At 42.4% G+C, this 20,298-nt stretch overlaps 1 protein-coding gene across 3 annotated transcripts; it reads right to left on the reverse strand.

The window, feature by feature from the left end:
- Window positions 1–1,996: 1,996 nt before the first annotated feature.
- Window positions 1,997–20,228, reverse strand: TM7SF3 (transmembrane 7 superfamily member 3). 3 transcript variants are annotated; one of them, XM_042890273.1, is made up of 13 exons: window positions 20,124–20,228; window positions 19,095–19,168; window positions 13,239–13,393; window positions 11,339–11,489; window positions 10,775–10,895; window positions 10,308–10,479; window positions 9,548–9,725; window positions 8,313–8,399; window positions 7,819–7,899; window positions 6,871–7,023; window positions 5,455–5,552; window positions 4,922–5,084; window positions 1,997–4,334 (listed from the first exon to the last, which is right to left on the reverse strand). In XM_042890273.1, exons 2-13 carry the CDS (start codon window positions 19,162–19,164, stop codon window positions 4,072–4,074), a joined length of 1,692 nt encoding a protein of 563 aa, XP_042746207.1. In that variant the 5' UTR covers window positions 19,165–19,168; window positions 20,124–20,228; the 3' UTR covers window positions 1,997–4,071. The 3 variants fall into 3 exon arrangements, with proteins under 3 accessions (XP_042746207.1, XP_042746209.1, XP_042746208.1); XM_042890275.1 differs by having other exon boundaries at window positions 20,128–20,220; XM_042890274.1 differs by having other exon boundaries at window positions 19,095–19,231; window positions 20,124–20,220.
- Between the last annotated feature and the right edge of the window lie 70 nt (window positions 20,229–20,298).

Here is a 20,298-nt window from a genome sequence, read left to right on the forward strand (position 1 = left end):
CTGGAAACGTTTGAGGGCTCCTGTACCAGAGAAACACCACTAGGTGTATTTTTGAAGATTCAGTTGCAAGTTTGAACTTCCAACACCAACAAATGCAGGATGATTTTGATTGGTGCCCTCCATTCTCTGAGCATATGCTCAGGAATACAGCAGACAATTTTTAAATTAATTACATACAGCTCCTCAAATGACCGTCTAGGCACTTGGCAGCTGCTTCCTACGATGTGTGCTATCTGGGCTTCAGCACTTCCTAGACATGACTTGCTTTCCCCAGGGCTTTTAGGATAAATTAATCCAGCTCTTTTGTGAGCACATTAGATGATTGGCATTACCAGACGAGAGCATGGGCAACCTGGAACAATTGGACAAAGCAGGTTTTGTTATTATTTTTCTTTTGACAAGTCAGACGTGAGAACCCAGCACTGCAGCAGGTAGGTAAGTTGTACACAGCTTCATCTCACCCAGAGTGAGCCAAGTTAGTGCTGTTCTGGAGTTGTCTGGAGTTGTCTTCTCCCAGCATGTGGCAGAGTGCAATCTCTTATACACCCAAGCAGGAGTCTGCTATCTATGTTCCACAGCACTGATAAACAAGCAGTTCATGAAATGCTGCTTTTGTCCTACCCAAACCCATGCTACCTGACAACAGTGGGGATGGCAAAGCTTCCCAACTAAGCTCTGTTGGGAGTGTGAGCAGTTTCAAGACTGCCACCTACCTGTCAATCACATCCAGCTCGTAGCTTCTAACTGAGAATAATAACAAGCCTCTTGCCCGCAGAGGTCAAAACATTAACCAAGGCTGATGTTTCTCAGAAATCTCTGTCGTAGGGTTTACACCACAACTAACAGCTACATCCTTAGAAGAGTTTCAGGTGCTTTATAATCTGCTATGTCTAACATATTTCTAACACCTGTTTGAAAGGATGTAACAACAGTAACCAGCACATTTTCTTCTTACTAAGCAATAGCAGCACACACCACTAGATTGGAAGATACATGTTCACCATTCTTCCCAGTGAGGGAAGCTGCTTACATAGGATACAATGCAGGGATGGTGATGCAACCTATATTGTTCTCTCTCCTTTAGCTTTAAGACAGTTCCGCATGTGCTTCAGTCCTAGAAAAGCTGTAGGAGCAACAAGGACAAACACCATGATGTAATCATTGCAGCACTGTTACTGTGAAGTGAGAACTGTTGAAGTGCATCAGAGCAGTAACAGCAGGTGGGTTCTCTAAGGTAGAGAGAGGCAGTTCATTATAATCCAGGAGGCTCCAGCTTACAATCAATACACTGCTTTTATAGAGGTATCAGCACCAAGAGCTTCCCAAGAAGCATTAAATAGCATCAGTTTAAGCAAGCACAACTGCAAGGTAAGTGCTGAGCTGGGCTAACTGCATAAGTGCTTCCAGTGAGAGATGCTGCAGTGAGTAGTTTTCTGTACTTGTATGGTACAGAAAGGCATAGCAAGCTGGAACTCAATCTCTTTTGCAGCTGCCACAAATGGTACGCAAGAGCCTTAAAAAATGCCTGCCACTCCCCCCCCCAATACTCCAGTGAATCAGTTAGTACATTCTTACAACGGTCACTATTAAGCACTATGGCTTATGGAACATGAAAATAAGCCACACACAGTCTTTAATTGGAAAAAACACACCATCTCCAGTTGAGCATCTCAGAAGAGTTCCAAGCCAAGTTCTGCTCCAGCCTTCCTACAGGATCTAGCAGACTTGTTTTCAGTCAAGAGCTTAACACACTGTCTTTTGTCCTTTAGAACTTTGTCCACCTCTTCAGTCCTGCATTCACAGGAAATGTGGCTGGTCTCAGTCTGGACCTCAGGGTGTCACTGTGACTGCAGTCAGTCCTTATGACAGGTCAGCTGGGCTTCTCCTACCACATCCCTTGAGGGCCTAACATTTCAGAACAACCAACCGCACAACTTGCTTCAGCATTTATGACTGTAAAAGTGACACTGAATTCAGCATGACGACATCCCTTCAGTTACAATATTATTTCAAAAGATGTCTTTATTATAAAAAGATATAGAAAATTAGAGTTCAACTTGTTTCTTCAGAATGCTAGTCACAACAGTTTAAAAAAAAAACAACAAGGTAAACATGTTTAAGAGCATTTGTATACCAAATAAGTGTTTGCTATTTAGTCAAATATACAAAGAAAAGCTCAGTATCAGTGCAGTAAGGGCAGACAGTGAACATCAGTCCATCATGGACCAAGGAAGAGCTCCTCATTTACCCCCATCTGCCACACAGAACAGAGTGAAGCAAGACCTTAACTGTAGGATTTCAGCCTTGCTCAGATGTTTGAGGAAAATGTACCAGCTCAAAGCACTCGTGGGATTTGTCTCTAAACATCACATCACCTCAGAGGCTGTACCATGCTACAATTTTCACTCCTTAAAAGCTGAGTAGTGGCTGTAAAATTGAGTTACTTTGAAGTCGTTGATTCCTTTCTCCTGCTAGGATGTTTCAGCTTTCAACTAAGTTCTCACAGTAGTATTGCCACCTTCCTTAGAGAGCTGCCTGACACACTTACTGCCAAGAACTTAAAGTAGTGGCTGAGAACTGAAGTTTTACCAGCAGGTTATTCACTAGCAGTGGCTCCATTCAAGAAGCAGAACAGCCATTCACCTCCAGACAGTAAGGACTATGTACTCCACTGCCCACACTAAAGGCATAAAGATAGCAAGGAGAAATTAAAGTTTAAAAAAAAAGTCATAAAGAGCCACCAAAACCTGTATCAAGAATCAATGTAATGCATTACTTTCACTGCTATTTAATATAAGACAGACCACAATGTAAACACTGAGGATACAGACCAGGACTGGGCAGGGGGTGGGCAGTAGAACCCAAGGACAGCCTCAGGTCAATGCATTAATTTGAGCCAAACCCACAATGCTCCAGTCTGCATTTTGATAATTGCTGCTTGTTTTATTTAAGGAAGAGAATAAAGCCACCAAAAAAGGATGCAATTTCCCACTGAACACAAGAGTGGTCCTTTATCTGTTTTACACTGCATTCTACTTTGGGCAAATGCAATCAAAATTGTTAAGGAACATATTGAGTCAGCAAGGATCTTGGTCAGTATTTTGCCCACAGTATGCTGTTCTCACCAGTAGAGAGAAAAATTAAAAGACCTATTGATTGATTAAAGAAGAAAAAAACCAACCACAACAGTTAGTGTTCCAACTAATTCCAGGAAAGACTTGACATTGGCTATAAAGTGCTTATTCCAGTTACTGTCTTTGGCAGTACCTCTTCAAAAAAGATGATGCCAGAGACAAAGCAAGTCCCAGGCCATTCAGAAAGCAAACAAGGAGGCAAGCCACTTGTGTTCTCTTAGCAGTCATCTCTGTACAAATACCAGATGACCAGCCTGCTACAGAACCAAGCAAAAGAGGGAGAAAGTCTTGTCTCAGATCAGCTCAACTTCCTGAGCCCCAGTGTGCTCACAACAGTTAATTCAGTGCAGTTTAAATTCAAGTCACTTAATTTAGGCTTGCAAGGTTCACTAATACTTCTCAGATGCAACTGTGTCTGCAGCCACACATTTTGTACCTATTAGAAGATGATACTCCAGTTCCTCTTAAAAGAACTCCTTCTGTGTATGACCCTTGTCTTTCTTCCCTTGCAAGATAGCAGACTGCTCACCTCTGAGAGCAAGTCAGGCAGTATTTTGGCAGCAATTTTCACACTGTGAGGGAAGATCCAGTGTTGTACATCTTGCTTTCTAAGGACTGTTTCATACTTCACACACCTGAACATCAAACTAGCTCACTACAAGACAAATACCTGTACTTGATCCTCAATATGAGATCTCTGCAGCCAGACATATGCTTGTTACAGCAGTCTGAGCGGGCCATTAAGGAATGTCACAAAACAGCATGTAGTGGACAGGACAGATAATTTTTCCTTCAAGTTGAAATAAAACAGCCTCCTCTTATTACACAAGACAAGTTGACAGTGGTAGAAGCCTGCACCACTGGCTGGTTTGCTGGTGATAACTTATCTTGCCATTCTTAGATTCTTCCTCTCTGTTCCCACCAGTTATTGAGCTGGTTACAGAAGCAGTGGAGTTCTTTCCCCAGCTGGCTGCTCTTTATGAAAAAGCTCTTTAATCTGTAGCAGCTTGCTGTGGATCCTCTCTCTCAGGGGAGGAATATGATGGCTGGGGTCTAAGACATTTGTGCTTCTGCGCTCCCTTTCCCGTTTCCAGGTGAGGTAAGGGTGTGGTGGGAAGGGCACTTCACTTCTCTCTCGGCGAAGCTGCACAGCGACTCCACTGAGGGCTAGCATTATCCACACTGCCAGGACAATAAAGTCTAAAAGAAAAAGAAAAAAGAAAAAACACTGATTCCCACAAAACTTGAAAGGAAGTGTGAAGTCCATGCACATGTTCAAGATTAGGATGGAAGGGGCTTTGGGCAACCTGGTCTACTAACAGCAGAGAGATCACAACTAGATGACTTTTAAGGTCCTTTCCAACCCACACCATTTTATGACTCACAAGCACAAACACTGGCAAGTTTGGAAACAGGAAGGAATGACGTATTGCCTCTGCATCCTTATGGGCAGAAAGAATAATCAAGCAAAGGCTTGATTAGAAAAGAACAAGCACATTCAGTCACTGTCCCTTTGACTGCCACTCTGCAAACATAGCAGTCCAAGCCTGAAAAGCACCTCAGGTAAGTGCCTTGTTATGCAACATCTGCTGGAAGGTTCATATGTGAGACAGCTCAGTGTTAATTTTGGAGGACTGGAATTCACCATTTGGGTGTTAAAATCTCACACCATACTTATGTTATCTTTCAAGCCCCTCAACATTTACTGTTTACAAAGGCAACGGTGCAGTTTTCAAGTAAATATTTCCAACTTTTTCTTTTAAAGGAAGTGAAAAAACAGCACTCACCATTTGTTTGAAAAGGCACATTGGTGTAAGCTCTGCTGAAGTAATCATTGAGGAGCCTTCTGAGCAAGTCTAAGGCAATGTAAGCAAGACTTGTGTAGACATAACATGCGATAGCCAGGACCACTGAGTAAGAGCCTACTATTCCACAGGCCAATATGTTCAGCTGAAAGGGGGAAGAAAAACAGAACTTGAGGAAACTGACCAACACTGTACTCTCCCACCTTTTCAATGCAAAATTTTATCAGTTCTACCAAAAGAATTTGGCACCCTACACCCTGTTACCCAGGCATCCTATTCAGACAGCATAGGTAGGCCAATAAAAGTGTTGCTGGTCATTGTGTACAAAGCTGCAAAAAGATCATTGCTTTGCTTATGAACCATTTAGTACAAGTAGCAGCGAACAGGAACTCCTTAGAGCTGATCCTGCGCTGAAGCTGTGTTCGATCTTCTACACATCCCACGGAGCTGCATTTTGGATAATGGTCTGAAACCCTTTTTCCCCTCCTCCCAGGGAGGAAGAACACATTACTTACAATTCTTGGACAGCCAACAAAAAGCACTGGAATCATCAAGGCTACAGAAGAAAAGGTCACCCAGAACACAACATCATCACGGAACACCCTGTAGTCTCCTGCAAAGGCACCATAATTCCACAAGTAACTTTCTAGCATTAGTAAGACAATCACTTTTTCTCCCCCTAAGTGCTTGTAGTGGTAAGCTTTTCTCTAAAGATTCTGTACATTCAGAAATTTTAGAAATATCTGGAGTATAACATGGAAAAGGTTAACTTTTGAGCTCAAATGCTAATTTAAGTGCACTGTTAGTCAGAACAGAAGGATTGTTCCAGTTTAGCACAGGTCCTAAACTGGGAAACAGATCTTGGTCTTCACTGAAAAACTTGCTTGATGTATACATTACTCATCTGATAAAAGTGAAAAGCAGAGTAGTTCTATCTACTAAGAAACCATTTTATTGCCTATACACTTTTACAGTTTATAAACCCCTGTATCAACATAGGTTTTATTATAGGGATCTGGTACAAGTGCAGCCACTGCAATGTATGGCAAGAAGCTCTTTTGGCTTTAGAAAGAATAATTAAGTTACTTGATTAAATGATACTTTGCTTCCCCTGCTTTCAAAGGCCTGCCAGCTAAACAGGGGACTAGCTGACTCTCACTATTTTAGTCTTGTAAAGAGCAACCAGGGAATGCATGGATTATTACACAATCACTGAGTAAAGCAGACAATCTTTGAAAGGAAAAACTGCCCCACCAGGAGATCTTAAGTAGGAAAGCCAGAAAGGAATGCATTTATGAGATTTAAAGGTACAGCAAAGAAAGTAGTGCAGCTGATGCCTCGATGTTCCTGAGGGATTTCAGCTCAGAAGCCTTTCTTGCTTTGCCCATTTTTCCTCTTAAGGAAATAGTTCTAAAAACACCTGTGATGTCAGTTCAGCTGCAAATACAACTTTGAGTCTTACAGTAAAGTGCTGCCACAGCATTGCACTGCAGTGCGATAAAAGGTAATAACAACAGCTCCTCTTAATCCATGATGCCTTCATGCCTGAAGCCTCAGAGTCAGACCACAGATTTTCGACTGTAACTTGCTCTGAATCAGAGAACAAGACAGACAGCAAATGCCTGCCTGGAGCAGAGATGGTATTAGATTACTGAAATGCAAGCTGCTCGGGTAGGAAGAATAAGCAGTTTCCTTTTCCCACCAGTGCTGATTCCCCAAGTAGCTTTAATTGCAGCACACCTGAAAGAAAGCTTCAGGGACATCTCTAATGCTTCCAAAACCAGAAAGGGAAAAAAAAGAAAAAAAAAAAAAAAAAAATCACACTAAGATACACCAGATAGGGGCATTTGTTTTAGAGCCTTGGAGTCTTGAAATATAGAAGGGAAGCATCACTCAATAGTCACTTCACAGCAGAATATTTCAGTACATACCTAGCGGGGTAAAGACGACCATTGATGAGAAGAGAAATCCCAGCACAAGTCCAATAATCAACATACAGAGTAGCACAGAGCCAAGTCTCCACCAGCTTGCAACCAGAAGAATCCCTCCAGTAATCCCAGCTACTGCTGTCAAAATAAGACGCACTGAAAAATAAAATAGGAAATTCTAAACTAAGAACTGTAGCAGCATTCTGAAAAATTCAGTTTTTGCAATAACATATTCAACAGTTTTGCCTGCATGCTTGACCATTACCTAATGAAAGCCTTCTGAAAAACTTTCTGAAAAAAGCCCATATTTGTGCTTCATGCATTTCACCAACTCCACTCAGTAACTGAGAGTATGCTACTGAAAGGGTGACATAGGATTGTAACGAAGGTGTTGCTACTATGTACAAGAGTTTGCAGTACCACTATTACAGCGTTATCTGAAAATTCTCTACTCAGCTTTGAGTTCTCAGAGAAATTATGTTACAACAGATACTGCATTTTCAGAAAAGCATCTATATGAGATAGGATGTAATAAAGACAAAGGAACCAATTCTTGCCAGTCCAACAGACAGGTTGCAACTCCTTATTCCATTTTGCACTTAGAATCCGCACTGATCTGAATCTGAGGTTTACCCATTACAGAAGAGACAGGAAGGAAGCAGACTGCAAATTCCAGTCAGTCTCTAAATCTACACCTCCCTTGGATAGATATGCAAATTTGTCTTCCATAGTTGCAACTATTAATTTCCACTTCATTGTTTAAGGTTGAAAACAGTAACTACTCTGCTGTGTATTCAGCTCTTAGGGTAATGAGAGCTCAGGTCAAGTACTCACATACTACACTTCTTTGTTTTTAATCTTTCCCAAGGCTAGCCAGCTGCAAGCACAACTTAAGAGATACAGAGCAATAATGTTTTGGGAAGAGGACAGGATATCCTGACATGTACTCACCATCATAACCAAGGCCAGTTACCCTAGTGATGAATACAAAGAAAAAGAATCCTGTGATTACGAATCCCATGAAGAATAAGTCTAGAGATAAGAGAAAAGGGATTAATATGATATATCATGTGATACTAAGTCTACTTCAGTACATCTTCAGGTCCCTCTGTTTTACAACTAGGAAGGGAGATCTCAGCTCATTAGCTGTTAAGCACAAGGAGGCAGCCAACACTTTGTTCTGGAAAGGGCAGTTCTAAAGTACTTCAAATAAGCTAACAATTGCACACTTATATTTATGCCCCCCAGCATGCACCCTGGTTCTGGGTTCCTGTTCTTGGAATACCAGAAACTTCTTGTTTTGAGCTCAGGAGATCTGACCCTGTTAAAGCAAAACTGTGGATCTAATTGACATGTAATTGCTAATAGGTGATTCTTAGCAAGTCACAGCAAGTTACACTTACGAAATTCCAAACAGAGTTATGAGAAGAAAAACCACTCCATACCTGTTTTCCAGAATCTGTGTCCAAAAAAGCAAGTGAAGAGACCAAGAACAGCAAGAGCAGTGAAGAATATTTTGGTAGAGAGTTTGCCTACAAGGAGAAAGAAAGGGTTACTAGAGCATTCTCTTCTAGTAATCCCAACAGTGACACTAACAAATGACAGCTTGTCATCACTTAGTCTGCCAACAACATAACTGCTGCTCCTTCAGACTCACAGTGAGAAGGAATCTGCAGCACCTAACCTAACAAATATCTTTAGGAACTCCAACAGAATATTTAAGTAGCTCTGGTCTAAGCTGCAGTCAAAAGCTTCCACTTACTCAAGAGACTGAAGTTTCCATAAGCATTAGTCATGCAGCCATAACTTGTTGTCTGCAGAACCACTATTACAGCGTTATCTGAAAATTCTCTACTCAGCTTTTAAATAGTCAGTACTATAGCAGTTGGTCTTTATCTTTGCAGCTTTTATCTTTATCTACAATAAATATACTTTTCATGCAACAGACAGGACCATCACCACCCTAGTACAGCTCATCTCTGTCTCCTAGAAATAATTCTTACTAATATTTAGGCTATATTTCTCTAGTTTTCTGAATTAAAGATTTTTATGCCCAGATGTCTGGTCACAAGGTCACAAGACATTGAATTTGACAAGTCACCCGAGTAATGATTAAGTAAATGAGGACAAATCTTGCTTTATGAACCATATTCTATCCATTATTTTTGTTCCTTCAGTTTGCTCTTCTTGCACTTAAATTCTATAATTACATAACCGCATAGAAAGTAGTAAGACTTTGTAATCAGATTTCTATTGCTGGCATTATAGTCATACTTGTTTTTAGGTCACTATCCCATTTCAAAATATTTGAAAGTTACTGATTGCTATTAGCACCAGCACAATTCAAGAATTAGAGATGGACTCTAATCCAGACCATGTTTTATCAGCTTACTTTCACATACATCACCCACAAAGTAATTTAAAATCTATGTATCCAGTTCAAATGGAAAAAGCTGGAGGGAGACCATCAATCACTAATAGCTCTTCATAGACTAATTCTTATAATTCTAGAATTTCTACTCAATGAAGAAGTAAATTCAAAGTAACAAAAATACATCAAGTATATATCTACACATGTAAAAAGCTCTCAAAAAAAAAAAAAAAGAAAAGAAAACAACACCCCACCACTCAGCACATTGAAGCACAAGCTTGAATTGTACTCCAACATGTCCCAACTTACTAAGAGAAGAGCAGTTATCCACTAGGTCAGCAAAGCTGCAGGCGTATGTGTGCACAGGTATGTATGCAGCAGAAGTATTCCAAAGAGGATCCCATACTATGACATTGTAGATCACACCTTGCCCAGGGAGTGAGGAAAAGTATACATCTGTCTTATCATCACTTGTCACTGTAAGCATCTGGAACAGTAAACAATATTTTTAACTGCAGAGACCTGCTTGTCACTATTTCTAATGCCATGGCAATGTACACAGCTAAAGTAATACTCAGCAGCTCAAGGAAGACCAACAAGAACTGAAACTGGAGCTCTGCTATTCTGAACCCTCTCTATACTACTAATTGAAATGTTAAAGGCTCACAGGATTGACTCCACTTCCCCCAACACAAAGCAGTGCTTTCTGACGGTACATTAGGTTTTTCTACCCATGTTTTGTTCCTCCCCGTTCGAGGGCATAGTCCAATTTTTTCTATCAGTCTTCTAGCTGCCCTCTGAAGCAGGGAGGCTGCTGTTCTACTCCCTAGCAAGGCCAAATATGTCATGGCCACTGACATTCTCACCCTCCGTCCCTTCCAATCTCTTTGCTGGGAGTAGGTAAACATGCCAGAATTGTTTGTTCTACCATACCTGCTCTCTTCATGTCACTCCAAACTGGGGTCAGTTTCTAGTCCAGTTCAACTCAAGGAAGAGAAGAACAGGGAAGAAAAAAGAATTTCACACAGTGCACTGCCAAGTGCCTCATAGACTGACGCTTCACACTTACTTTAACACCATTAGCTTTGATACTTTGCACCTCAGACATCTTGCGTATGTGACTCATGAGCACCATCTCAGAAAGATTGTTCTCTGGTAAGAAATACTGGTAGACATCATAGCGCAGCCGCCATCTGGAGTTCTGACCAGTCCCTGAATCACAGGATGGTGGGTTTGCCCCTCTGCAATTACAAAGAGGTCAGCAACATGCTTGACACAAAACCCTCATATGCATAATCTCCCACAGGATGTAACTTCCATTTCTTACAGCACCTTTTCCCCCCTTTCTCTTCATCACTTACTTCTTAGATTACAAGTTGCAGCAAACAATATTCCTACCAGTAGTTAGATGCTCAAAGTTTCCATTAAACCTTGTATTATCACCCTAGTCAAATATAGAGAAAGGAAACACCAATATAGGGTCTAATCAGAGCACTAAAGCCCCCACCCATCTTTATTTATTTTTTAACTACACACCTCATATATCCCAAATTCGCAGGGGCAAACTTGATGCGAACATCAACCAGTGTGTAGTCTAGATAAATGTTGGGATCCACTTCCAAGTCAAATTCTAGATTGCAGCCTCCAGGTATAGGATCTAGAAAACAAAACAAAATAGCTGTAGTAGTTCTTATTTCTTTCTTACACAATACGAAGAAAAGTTTATGACCTCAGCAATGCATGCACTTGAAGGCATAGTCTGATGCTGAGTACCCAACATTGTTAGGCTCTAGTCCTACAGACAATACAAGTAATGTCACTGCAGTCACTAAAACAAATCCTAATACACATGCACAGCATTTTTCTACTCAGAGGCTGAAGTCATGACAAGAACACACAATATATCTCACACACAAATCATAATTCAGTAATAAAAACAAACTTTGGCTGCCCCAAAGGGCTTGCGCCATCTCCACCATCTGCTTGTACCATACAAGATCACCACTTCTGAAAAAGCAACACTTCATTCCACAATTTGCTAATAGTAAGCAGAGCTGGTGCCCATTAACCAAAAAAAAAAAAAAAAAAAGGGCAACATACCTTTCTCCATATAGGGAATAGAGATAGCTGTGCTTAGCACCTGGTTAGCATCCAGAGATCGAAGGTACCACGTACACACAGTCTGTTGAGGTCGAAGGATAGAAATGAGTCCTCTGTCCACACCAGTTCCTGAGCTGTTTGTAGATGGATTCTAGACAGAAACACATTATATAAACAAACAATTAATCGTGATCATGTTTTACCACAGGTAGACATATTGCACAGGAGTCACATTCCTGCCACAGACCTGCAGGGCATACATTCAGTGCCAGTTGCCACAGATGAGGCATTCAGCTAGCTAGGAATAGCTCAAAGAAAAAAAAAAAAAAAAAAAAGGATAGCTGGGGAAGGAAGAAAAAAAAAAAAAAAAGGTAGCCTTCAACACCACACATTGGTCAGTTCAGGCTCAAAAGAAAGGAAACCTGAAAGTCTGAGACTAGTGAAGAGGTAACATTGAAAAACAAATCACAGAGAGATATAACTAGCTAAGTCTACAGGTGTATAGCTACTGAATGATTACTAAAGGTATAAAGGGATTAGAATATCTCTTACAAAAAGGTGTAAAGGAACTGATGAGCATCCTGAGGAAAAGAACACCAAAACACCTCACTATCTCCACCAAAATGGAATCTACTTTATAATAGCTGGCTTTAACATGAGCCACGCCAGACAATCACTGATCTAATCCTCAACATCACCACTCCTTTCAGAACCAAGAGCCTTGAGGTAAGATCAGACAGCAACAACTGCATCACTCATAGCTGTAACAACCAAGATTTGACATGTAGTCAAATATTCATACAGAAAATGCCTTTTGTCCACAAGAGCTATCCAAGGCAACACCATAATGAAACACTTTACACCTGGCAGGCCCTAGGTTCGGCTCAATTTCATACCTTCAGAGGCAGGCCAGCCCTAAAAGCAGTACAAGCATATTCATGTGGCACTACCCTTGGCCTGGTAAACCCCATGCATGCAAGTACAGTCTGAACTGATACAGCAGAAAGCTCTACAGCTGGTAATCAATGACAGAATAAGTATAGAAGTAATGCCTCCACTCTGGAATCCTGGGTATTTAAACAGTACAAAGATGACTGAGTTGGGTGACTTGTGTTACAGGTTATTCACCTTCTAAGCTTCCCAGCATAGCCCTTGGCACACGATATATTCCCATTTGAAATACACTGACGGAACAGAGGAACTGGATGGCTGCTGTCATGCTGCCACCTACTACCTCCAGGTTAGTTTACATTCTGCTCAAATATCACTAATTGCCTCAGAGTACCATCAAAATCAGTACTTTAGATTACATCTCAGTAATGATGGGACAAAAACGAGGCTAGCATATAGCAGTAAGAATGCTTGTATTGCCAGCTAGGTGTAGCAGCTTTCACTGGAGAACTGTGAAATAATTTCTCCATATGCCACTAAACAAAAATCAACTCCAGAGAGGCAGTTGGGATAATGAGACACCATACCTACAGTAACTATATACAAATAACGTGACCTGTAGACAGCTAAAAATCAAGAAGTGATCATAACAAGGCATCTGGCAACTGTCATTAATCTGTTTTTAAGGAGATACATTGATGGACACTGGTCAGCAGCCACATATCAAAAGCACCACTCTCATCAAGAGCAAAGAGCACTGAAAAAAAAAATTAAGCCAGTTTCAAAATTCCATTGCTATTCAGTCCTCTAAAATAGTCATCATGACACAAGAACATGAGAAAGTATTATTCTATTTTCAGAAATCCTAAAAGCATGTTAACTTTATGGCTCTTTTGTAGTACTTACATAGCCTCAATTCTATACCCTACATGTAAGGATGCCAACTCCTAGTTCCTCTTTAGGGAAACAAAAGTAGTACTCAAGAACATAAATGACACTCTTCCCATACCTTATCAAAAGATATCACCACATCACTTTGCTGTGCGTGTACTTGAAAAATGATGACCGTCACATTGCTTGCAATGTTCCTGATGACTGCTTCAACTGGATTGGTCTGATTAAGCAGCACATTTCTGAATTTTCCCAAGGAGAGCTCAAGAAGACCTGCAATCCAAAAAAAGGAAAAAAATCACTTGGTTTTTCATTCACATGGGAAGCAGTCATTGAGGGATTGGGAGCAGGGCTCGCCCAATATTTGCTGAGAAGACAGCAAGATATTTCATGCTACTTTCACTCAATAAGCTCAGGCTCCAGAGGCTGCTGTACACAAAGCTATGCCTACAAGAAGGGATACACCTCGGAAAATACTGTGCAGCCTGGCTTTCACCTAAGCATATGGAACATCACAGAATCACAAGGGTTGGAAGGGACCTCAAGAGATTGAATCCAATCCCCTTGCCAAAGCAGGTACCCTACAAAATAGGTCACAGAAGTAGGCATCCAGTTGGGTCTTCGATATCTCCACAGAAGGAGACTCCACAACCTCTCTGGACATGATTTCCTGCCAGCCTCCTGTACAGCTGAGCTCATCAGCAAGCACCAGCTACAGGTGACCAACCAGTGCAACCAAGGGCAAGTACCCTTCAGTAAATATGAGGACTATTTGCTTTTCTCCAGATAGATGACAGTAAGCTCACATTAGTCAGCCAACAAGCACAAAATCTGCTAAACTTCTTGAGCAAATTTCCCAGTGATGGAAATTGCATCAAGGTCTTCAATAGCAAACTTGCTGTTTACATGCATATACTTAACCATTTTCCATTATTTCACATGGGATTTGCTCACAAACTGTTCTTAATTGAGGACTGCTGTTCCTAAATTCTGTATCTAGTTTCAATACAATCAATACTGTTTTTTCCTAGGATGAACACAGCTCTACCATCTGCTGTCATGTCAATTTAAATAGAAACACATGACCCAGGGTATAAGATCCTCTGAGAATCAGCTATGGCTTGTTGTTCAAGTCCTGCAAGAAAGCCTGGTTTCTCCTGATGCTGTGCTCTTGGGAAACACAAGTCTCAGGAGAGGGAAGAGAAGCAGATATACAGAAGCCATGAGATTCCCTTTTATCAAAAAGTAGAGACTGTAGGCTTGTAGTTTGAACAATGCCTTTGAGCACTGCACTGTGATGCTTCCTAAGAATTCCCCAGCGTGGGCACAAACACAAATTCAGCTGACCTAAAACTTACCAAGCTTAAAAGCAAATACACTACTTCTGCAAAGTTGCCTCTCCTAGTAGGAAGCTTGATACTGTCATGTTACACTGTGCTTTTATTGGAGAACAATCATCTCATTCACACTCAATGGGTCAGGTGTTTCCCTTTCTAAAACAAGAGACTTCTCATTCTAAACTACATACATAGAACTCTGTACCCCTTTTAGTTCTCTCCTGTCACACCTCATTATCCCCTATTTGGCAGGTTTCTTGGCCTTCTGATATGCAAAAATAGGTGACCTACCCTCATGCATCTTCCATTCTTCTCACAGCTGAGGAAAATCAGAAAAGATAACTCATTTCATCTTATTAGTTTCAATCCTCACTTCAGTCCTACGCTTACCCCAAAAGTACCAAAACCAGATCACCAACAAACTCCTTGCTGAAATACAGACACCACAATCATCCAGGAGAAAGACTGCTTTGACAACATGAAACAAATCTTTAGTTTACGTTAAAATTTCCAAGCATTTTGGGTAATTTTCAATTTCTGAGAGTCCCTTGCATAGCATTGATATACTTGTCCTTTCCACAAAATCTCTGTTCTCCTAAGACCTGAAGTTAAACCAGAAATGCAATTACATATGAATGTTAGAGAAAAGTATTGTATTGAACACGCTGCTGACTTTTTATGCACTCAAACCTGCAATGGCAGTACAGAACAGAGGAAGGCTTCCCTGAACTTTAGGAGTGGCTTCCTGAACTGCAGGATGTTCAACTTCACAATGTTACTTTAAGAAAAGGAAAACTGAAATCATGTACACCTTCTCTATACTCTACAACAAGAGGAAAAACAGCTTTGCTCTCAAATGCTCTCGTTTTCTCACCTCCGCTCTGTTCTTACACTCTGAGGCTTCTGCATATATAAGGTCAGATTTGTCAGCAAAGCATAAGCCACTACTTCAACGAGATCATGAGACTCTAAATGTCAGAGGTGCTCTCTCAATTTTAATTAGTGTGGTAAACTAAGGCATGGTGTTCTACTTTATGTTACTGTTTGCATAACTGCTCTTAGACAGTGCATGTGACATATTTTAAGCCAAAGTTTGGACAGAAGAGCATAGATGAAAGTTAAGAACAGGAATGGCTACATCCATGAGGCTAGTATTTTTCAGATGGTTGTCTATAAGCTCCTAGAACTGCATGTCTAGTCAGGCTGGAAAGATTACTAAGGAGAGTTTGCAAGCATTGCAGAGAAGCAGAACCTCTTCAATCATTTGTTGGAAGAAAAACTGCTATACTGCCAAACTACAATGCCTACAACATTCCTGCTTTCTCCATTTCCATCATTTGATGAAGACATTGGTGGCACTCCTAAGCTGACAGGAACATGGCAAGCAATCTACTCACAGTTCAGCAGGCCTATCAATATCATTTTTTCAGACAGTCATTAAATTGCCTGAACTCAGTGTAATCCGTGATGGAGCTCAGCGTTGCCACAGTAAATAGGCTTCTTTTGGCAACCTTGATCTCACATAACACAGCACACCAAATGAGACTACCACAATCACATCATCAGAAGCCAAGTAGTTCACCAACAAGACCCAAGTTTCCCAAAAGAACCCAGTTTCTTTTCCTCCCCTCCCTTGCTTTCTTTTTTTCAAACGGTGAAGATCACAAAATGCCTGGTAAATACCAAGCTACATCCTCCTCTCTACAGGAAGAAGAAATCTCAAGGTAATGTACGTCAGAATAGTTTTACAAAAGATACGAGAGAAGAATCCCGGATATTACAGAAGTTGTCAAGTGAAAACATATAGGAAGCCAGTATTCTTGAAAGTGAGAAAGAGCAAAGTTGGAGTGCTTAGACTGCATTGTTCAGTATACTGGTACCACAAGTACTAAGACAGGAGAAGAGATGTAAAAATTTGCTCCATCATCCCACACTGCATTTCTTCTCCCACATAAAAAGTGAAGCCAGCAGGGACAGCAAAGGAACTCAGCCTCCCAGAGCTCAGTACAGATGCCAAGATGCCCTAACTCTAAGAATTGAGGTACCCAGCTCTCAGAGCCTTGGCAATTATTATCCTTCCCCTAAGATCTGCAGTCTCTCCAACAAGCAACAGCCAACCTGAACAGTTTCTATTCTGCTGATTCAGCAGCAAGGCCTCAGTTCATTTGGTATTTCAGCCACGCTTCTGACCCCAACTGCCATAGCTAAGACACTTCATCCTCCATTGCCATAGCTAAAGACATAAGGCTCCTGGTTGCACTGTATGATTCAATTCCAACTAAGAAACTAGTTGAAGAAACCACCTCTGCATATACAGAAACAGCCTTTACGCCTACATGGCTGTGCTCAGTCAGTATACTTGTCTCTAGTAAGAGAAAGACGAATTTCAGTGCCAACCAGTTTACAGATATACTAAGTTACCTTAAGAGTTTTTAAGAGGCAAGAAGAGCCCTTCAGCGCAGGAGGAACATCAACAGTAAGATGTGGATATTTTGAGCAGAGAAAACTGAGCACATTGTTATCTTTATTAAACTATCATGTCATATCAGACCTTTTAGGGCCATACATACATGAATGCACATCCGAATCCTCAGTCTTCCCACATTAGTACAACCCCAAATAACAGCACTCCTATCAAAAGCAACAAGGAGATTTATGAAAGGTCCTACACTTTAAACTCATGTGATTGAAATTCAGCTCATGGTTTGATGTTCAATGCAGGCAGTACCACAGCTGCAGCATTCCCACCCCAGAAGACCACACCATCCACCAAGTTGTAGAATTAATTAGGTCTTCTACAGCCTGAAAAAGGATAGTGAAAAATACTTGTATCAGCTGCTCGCATTTACTAATCCAGTGATTTACAGCCAAAATATGCAAGCTCTGGCTTCAGGTACATTGCTGGTATTGTTGATTAGAATAACACTTGCATCTTGTGGCAAGGCACAAGAAGGAGGCATTATTACCCAGAGGTGCAAGTGAACAGCTGCCTAATACATCCAGAGATCAGAGTAGTCTTGTGAGAACTTCCATCTGTCTCTGCATAGACTAAACAACTAGCACAGACTAAGGAGATCCAGATAAGCTGGAGGGGAACAATCATTCAACTGCTTTGTATTTTGCATGATTTTAGCACAGCTGTATCTTAACTGAAGGATGGTCTTGATCCACCTAAAACTTTACCATAGGGCCCTGCTCAAACCTAATTACACTACAAACTCACTTTTGTTTTTGCATTACTGAAAAAACTGGTTTGGAATTAGCAAACAAGGCAAACTGCACTCCTATTTCAGGAAGGTGGAGCTCTTTAAATGTTTTAAGCATAATGCCTATTGCTTCTTAAGTATAAAAGGTAAATTTAAAGAGGTGCAGCCCATCAGAATCCCAGAATGGCAATACAGCCTATCACGGACAGATATGCACTTAAAAAAGGAAGTGGGATCTTTCAGTACTAGGTGACAGCAGAAATCATCCCTACAAACCTGGGCTGAATAGCCACAGGACAATTTTAAATCAGTGAACCATTAAGTAGGTGTCCTCGTTTAAAGGGCCTAATAATCTGCTAGGTCTTCGAACACAAATTACAAAGCTCATTAACTTTTCATGAGGAAAATGATGTTCTTCCCCTCCCACTCCTAGTTCTGCAAAGAGATACAGCAACAGGCTCCTTCAAAACAAAGCAGCTGTTGTCTCACTTCAATCCTATGTTTATACATACAGTTAGAAAACAAGCAAGAAACCCACAACACCATTTTAAATCGAGTCTGGGAGACATACTGCTTATCTGAGACTTCATTCTCAAACTTACTCGATGCTATCAAGCACCAAGTTTCCTGTGCCCGCACGAAGCACCTTAAGACATAGGCATGATACAGGGAAGGAAGACTTGCACACTTGAGAGCGATTCCAAATAGCGCCCTGAAGCTCTGCAACATACCCCAAGGGCAGAGATCTCCTTGTGGAGAAATAAGCTTCATTAGACCCTAGTTTAAAAGTAAAAAAAAAACAAAAACTGAAAGAGGCTTAATATCAGCCCTACTATCAGAGGCTGCTTGCTTATCTCTGAGGAAACTTCATGCGAGCAGGAAAAGCGTTAACAAGTAAAGCATCTGTTAAGTCTTCACAAGATACGATCATTACAGAGCACTGATCTCCGGAGGCCCGCTTTAGTCTTAGGCACAAGCTCAAGGGAACTACAAAAAGAAGGCCACGCTCAATAAAGTCAGATTACATCAGTACGGCCAACAACCCATTTCTGGACCCGAATTCCAAGCTCTCAGGGCTGTCCCTGGGCCCTTGATTTTAAAGGGATGGTTTGTGGTCTGCGATCAGCGAAGTGCTGGAAAGCCAGAACCTCTCGTAAGAGGCAGTTAACCCTTTTCCCTTTCTTATGTAGGTTCTTACACTCCCTTCTTATATCTCTACACCATCCATCTACATCAGCCCGCACTACATCCCCGCAACAGCACGGGCGTAGTCCAGCAGAGTCACGCAGGGGTTAAAACAACAGCGCTACAAAGCTAGATAATGAGCTGCAAAGCCGGCCCTGCGCTAAGGAAACACCGCAGGAAGGCTGCGGGATACGCACCTGCCCGCACCGCCCATTACAACCCGCAGCCCCCCGACACCGCACTCACCTGAGGCGCCGCCGTCGCGCAGCGCCCCGAGCAACCCCAGGAGCAGCACAACGCCGGGAGGGAACCGCATGGCGCTGCAGAGGGAAGGGAAAGCAGCTGAGAGAGGACCGAGACGCAGAAGAGAAGGAGGGCGGAGCCTGCGGGAGGAGTAACACCCTGAGGCTACGCAGATCCCGCCCAGCCGGCTCCCCCCGCACGCACGCACCCACCCACCAAGGGGCTGGGGGTAACGGTGATGGCCGCCCCTTCAGCGCCCTTTATCCACCTCCCCAGGCTGCGGGGGCAGAGCTGGGGGAGGTCTCCAGGCTGAGCTGCGTGAGCATCGAGCTAATTTTCGTTTATTTCTTTAATGGCGCTGCCGTTTTGTTCTCACGCAGGGAGCCCCGGCGGTGCCTCTGGCTGCCGAGGTGATTCACAGCCGTGTGACGGGAGGCAAATTAAACGCCTCTTTTCGGAACGGTAGTGGTGGCTGTTTTCAGCTTTTGGGAGCTTAAAAGCGGTCTTGTTGCTATTTCAACCCCGTTCGTGAATTTGCGTCGTAACCTCGGCTTGGCGCCGTCACCCGTTTTACTGGCTTTTTCTAGGCAGCTTGCTCTGAACCGGCTTCCAGATAAAACGCAGAAGGAAGTCGTCGGTCTGCTGCAAGAACACAGCGCTGAGCACGGCTCGGAGCTTCACACCGCAGTTGCTCCAGCTGAAGACCGCAGTTATTCCAGATGAGCAGCTGCTCGCTCTTCTCCCTGCTTTGGTGCGCAGCTGCCTTTCTCAGCCAGGACATCTAGCTAGTTTTTGTTCAGCTCAACAGCGATCTTGTAAGACAGAGTCTGTACGAGGGTTGTAAACCGTTAAGCGTATTGCTCAAAGCCACTGTCACAGCCGACTTCTCCCAGCGAGACCCCCCCCCGCCTTTCGTTCACAGCCCGGCACTCAACCAGCTTGTGAAAGTCCGAGCAAGGATACGCATTTCTGAAAGAAATAAGTATTTATGTATCGCGTGTCGCTGCATTTTTCTCCCTTTTATCTCAATACCTGCCTCTGCGAGCTTCTCGGCGTGTGGCGGTGCCCCGCCGGCCCCAGCAGAGCTGCTCACGTGCGCCGGTGGCAGCAAAGCAGGACGCTTCGCAGCACCCCTGCCCTAGGCTGTGCAGGCCTCCTCCCGGCCAGCAGAGGGCGCGCGTTGCCCAGCCCACCGGAAAAAGGTCCC

This window comes from Lagopus leucura, unplaced genomic scaffold, assembly GCF_019238085.1.
Source record: "Lagopus leucura isolate 7727_CA_CO unplaced genomic scaffold, USGS_WTPT01 Super-Scaffold_100159, whole genome shotgun sequence".
NCBI classification, from domain to species: domain Eukaryota; kingdom Metazoa; phylum Chordata; class Aves; order Galliformes; family Phasianidae; genus Lagopus; species Lagopus leucura.

What these genes read in the sequence shown, in the direction of transcription:
- TM7SF3 (XM_042890273.1), bottom strand. Translation starts at nt 19,164, where the DNA reads ATGCGGTTCCCTCCCGGCGTTGTGCTGCTCCTGGGGTTGCTCGGGGCG. An exon ending in GCGAATTTGGGATATATGAG is followed by an intron (nt 10,480 to 10,774) that starts GTGTGTAGTTAA and finishes TTGTAATTGCAG; the next exon opens with AGGGGCAAACCCACCATCCT. An exon ending in GGTCGTCTTTACCCCGCTAG is followed by an intron (nt 5,553 to 6,870) that starts GTATGTACTGAA and finishes GTGCCTTTGCAG; the next exon opens with GAGACTACAGGGTGTTCCGT.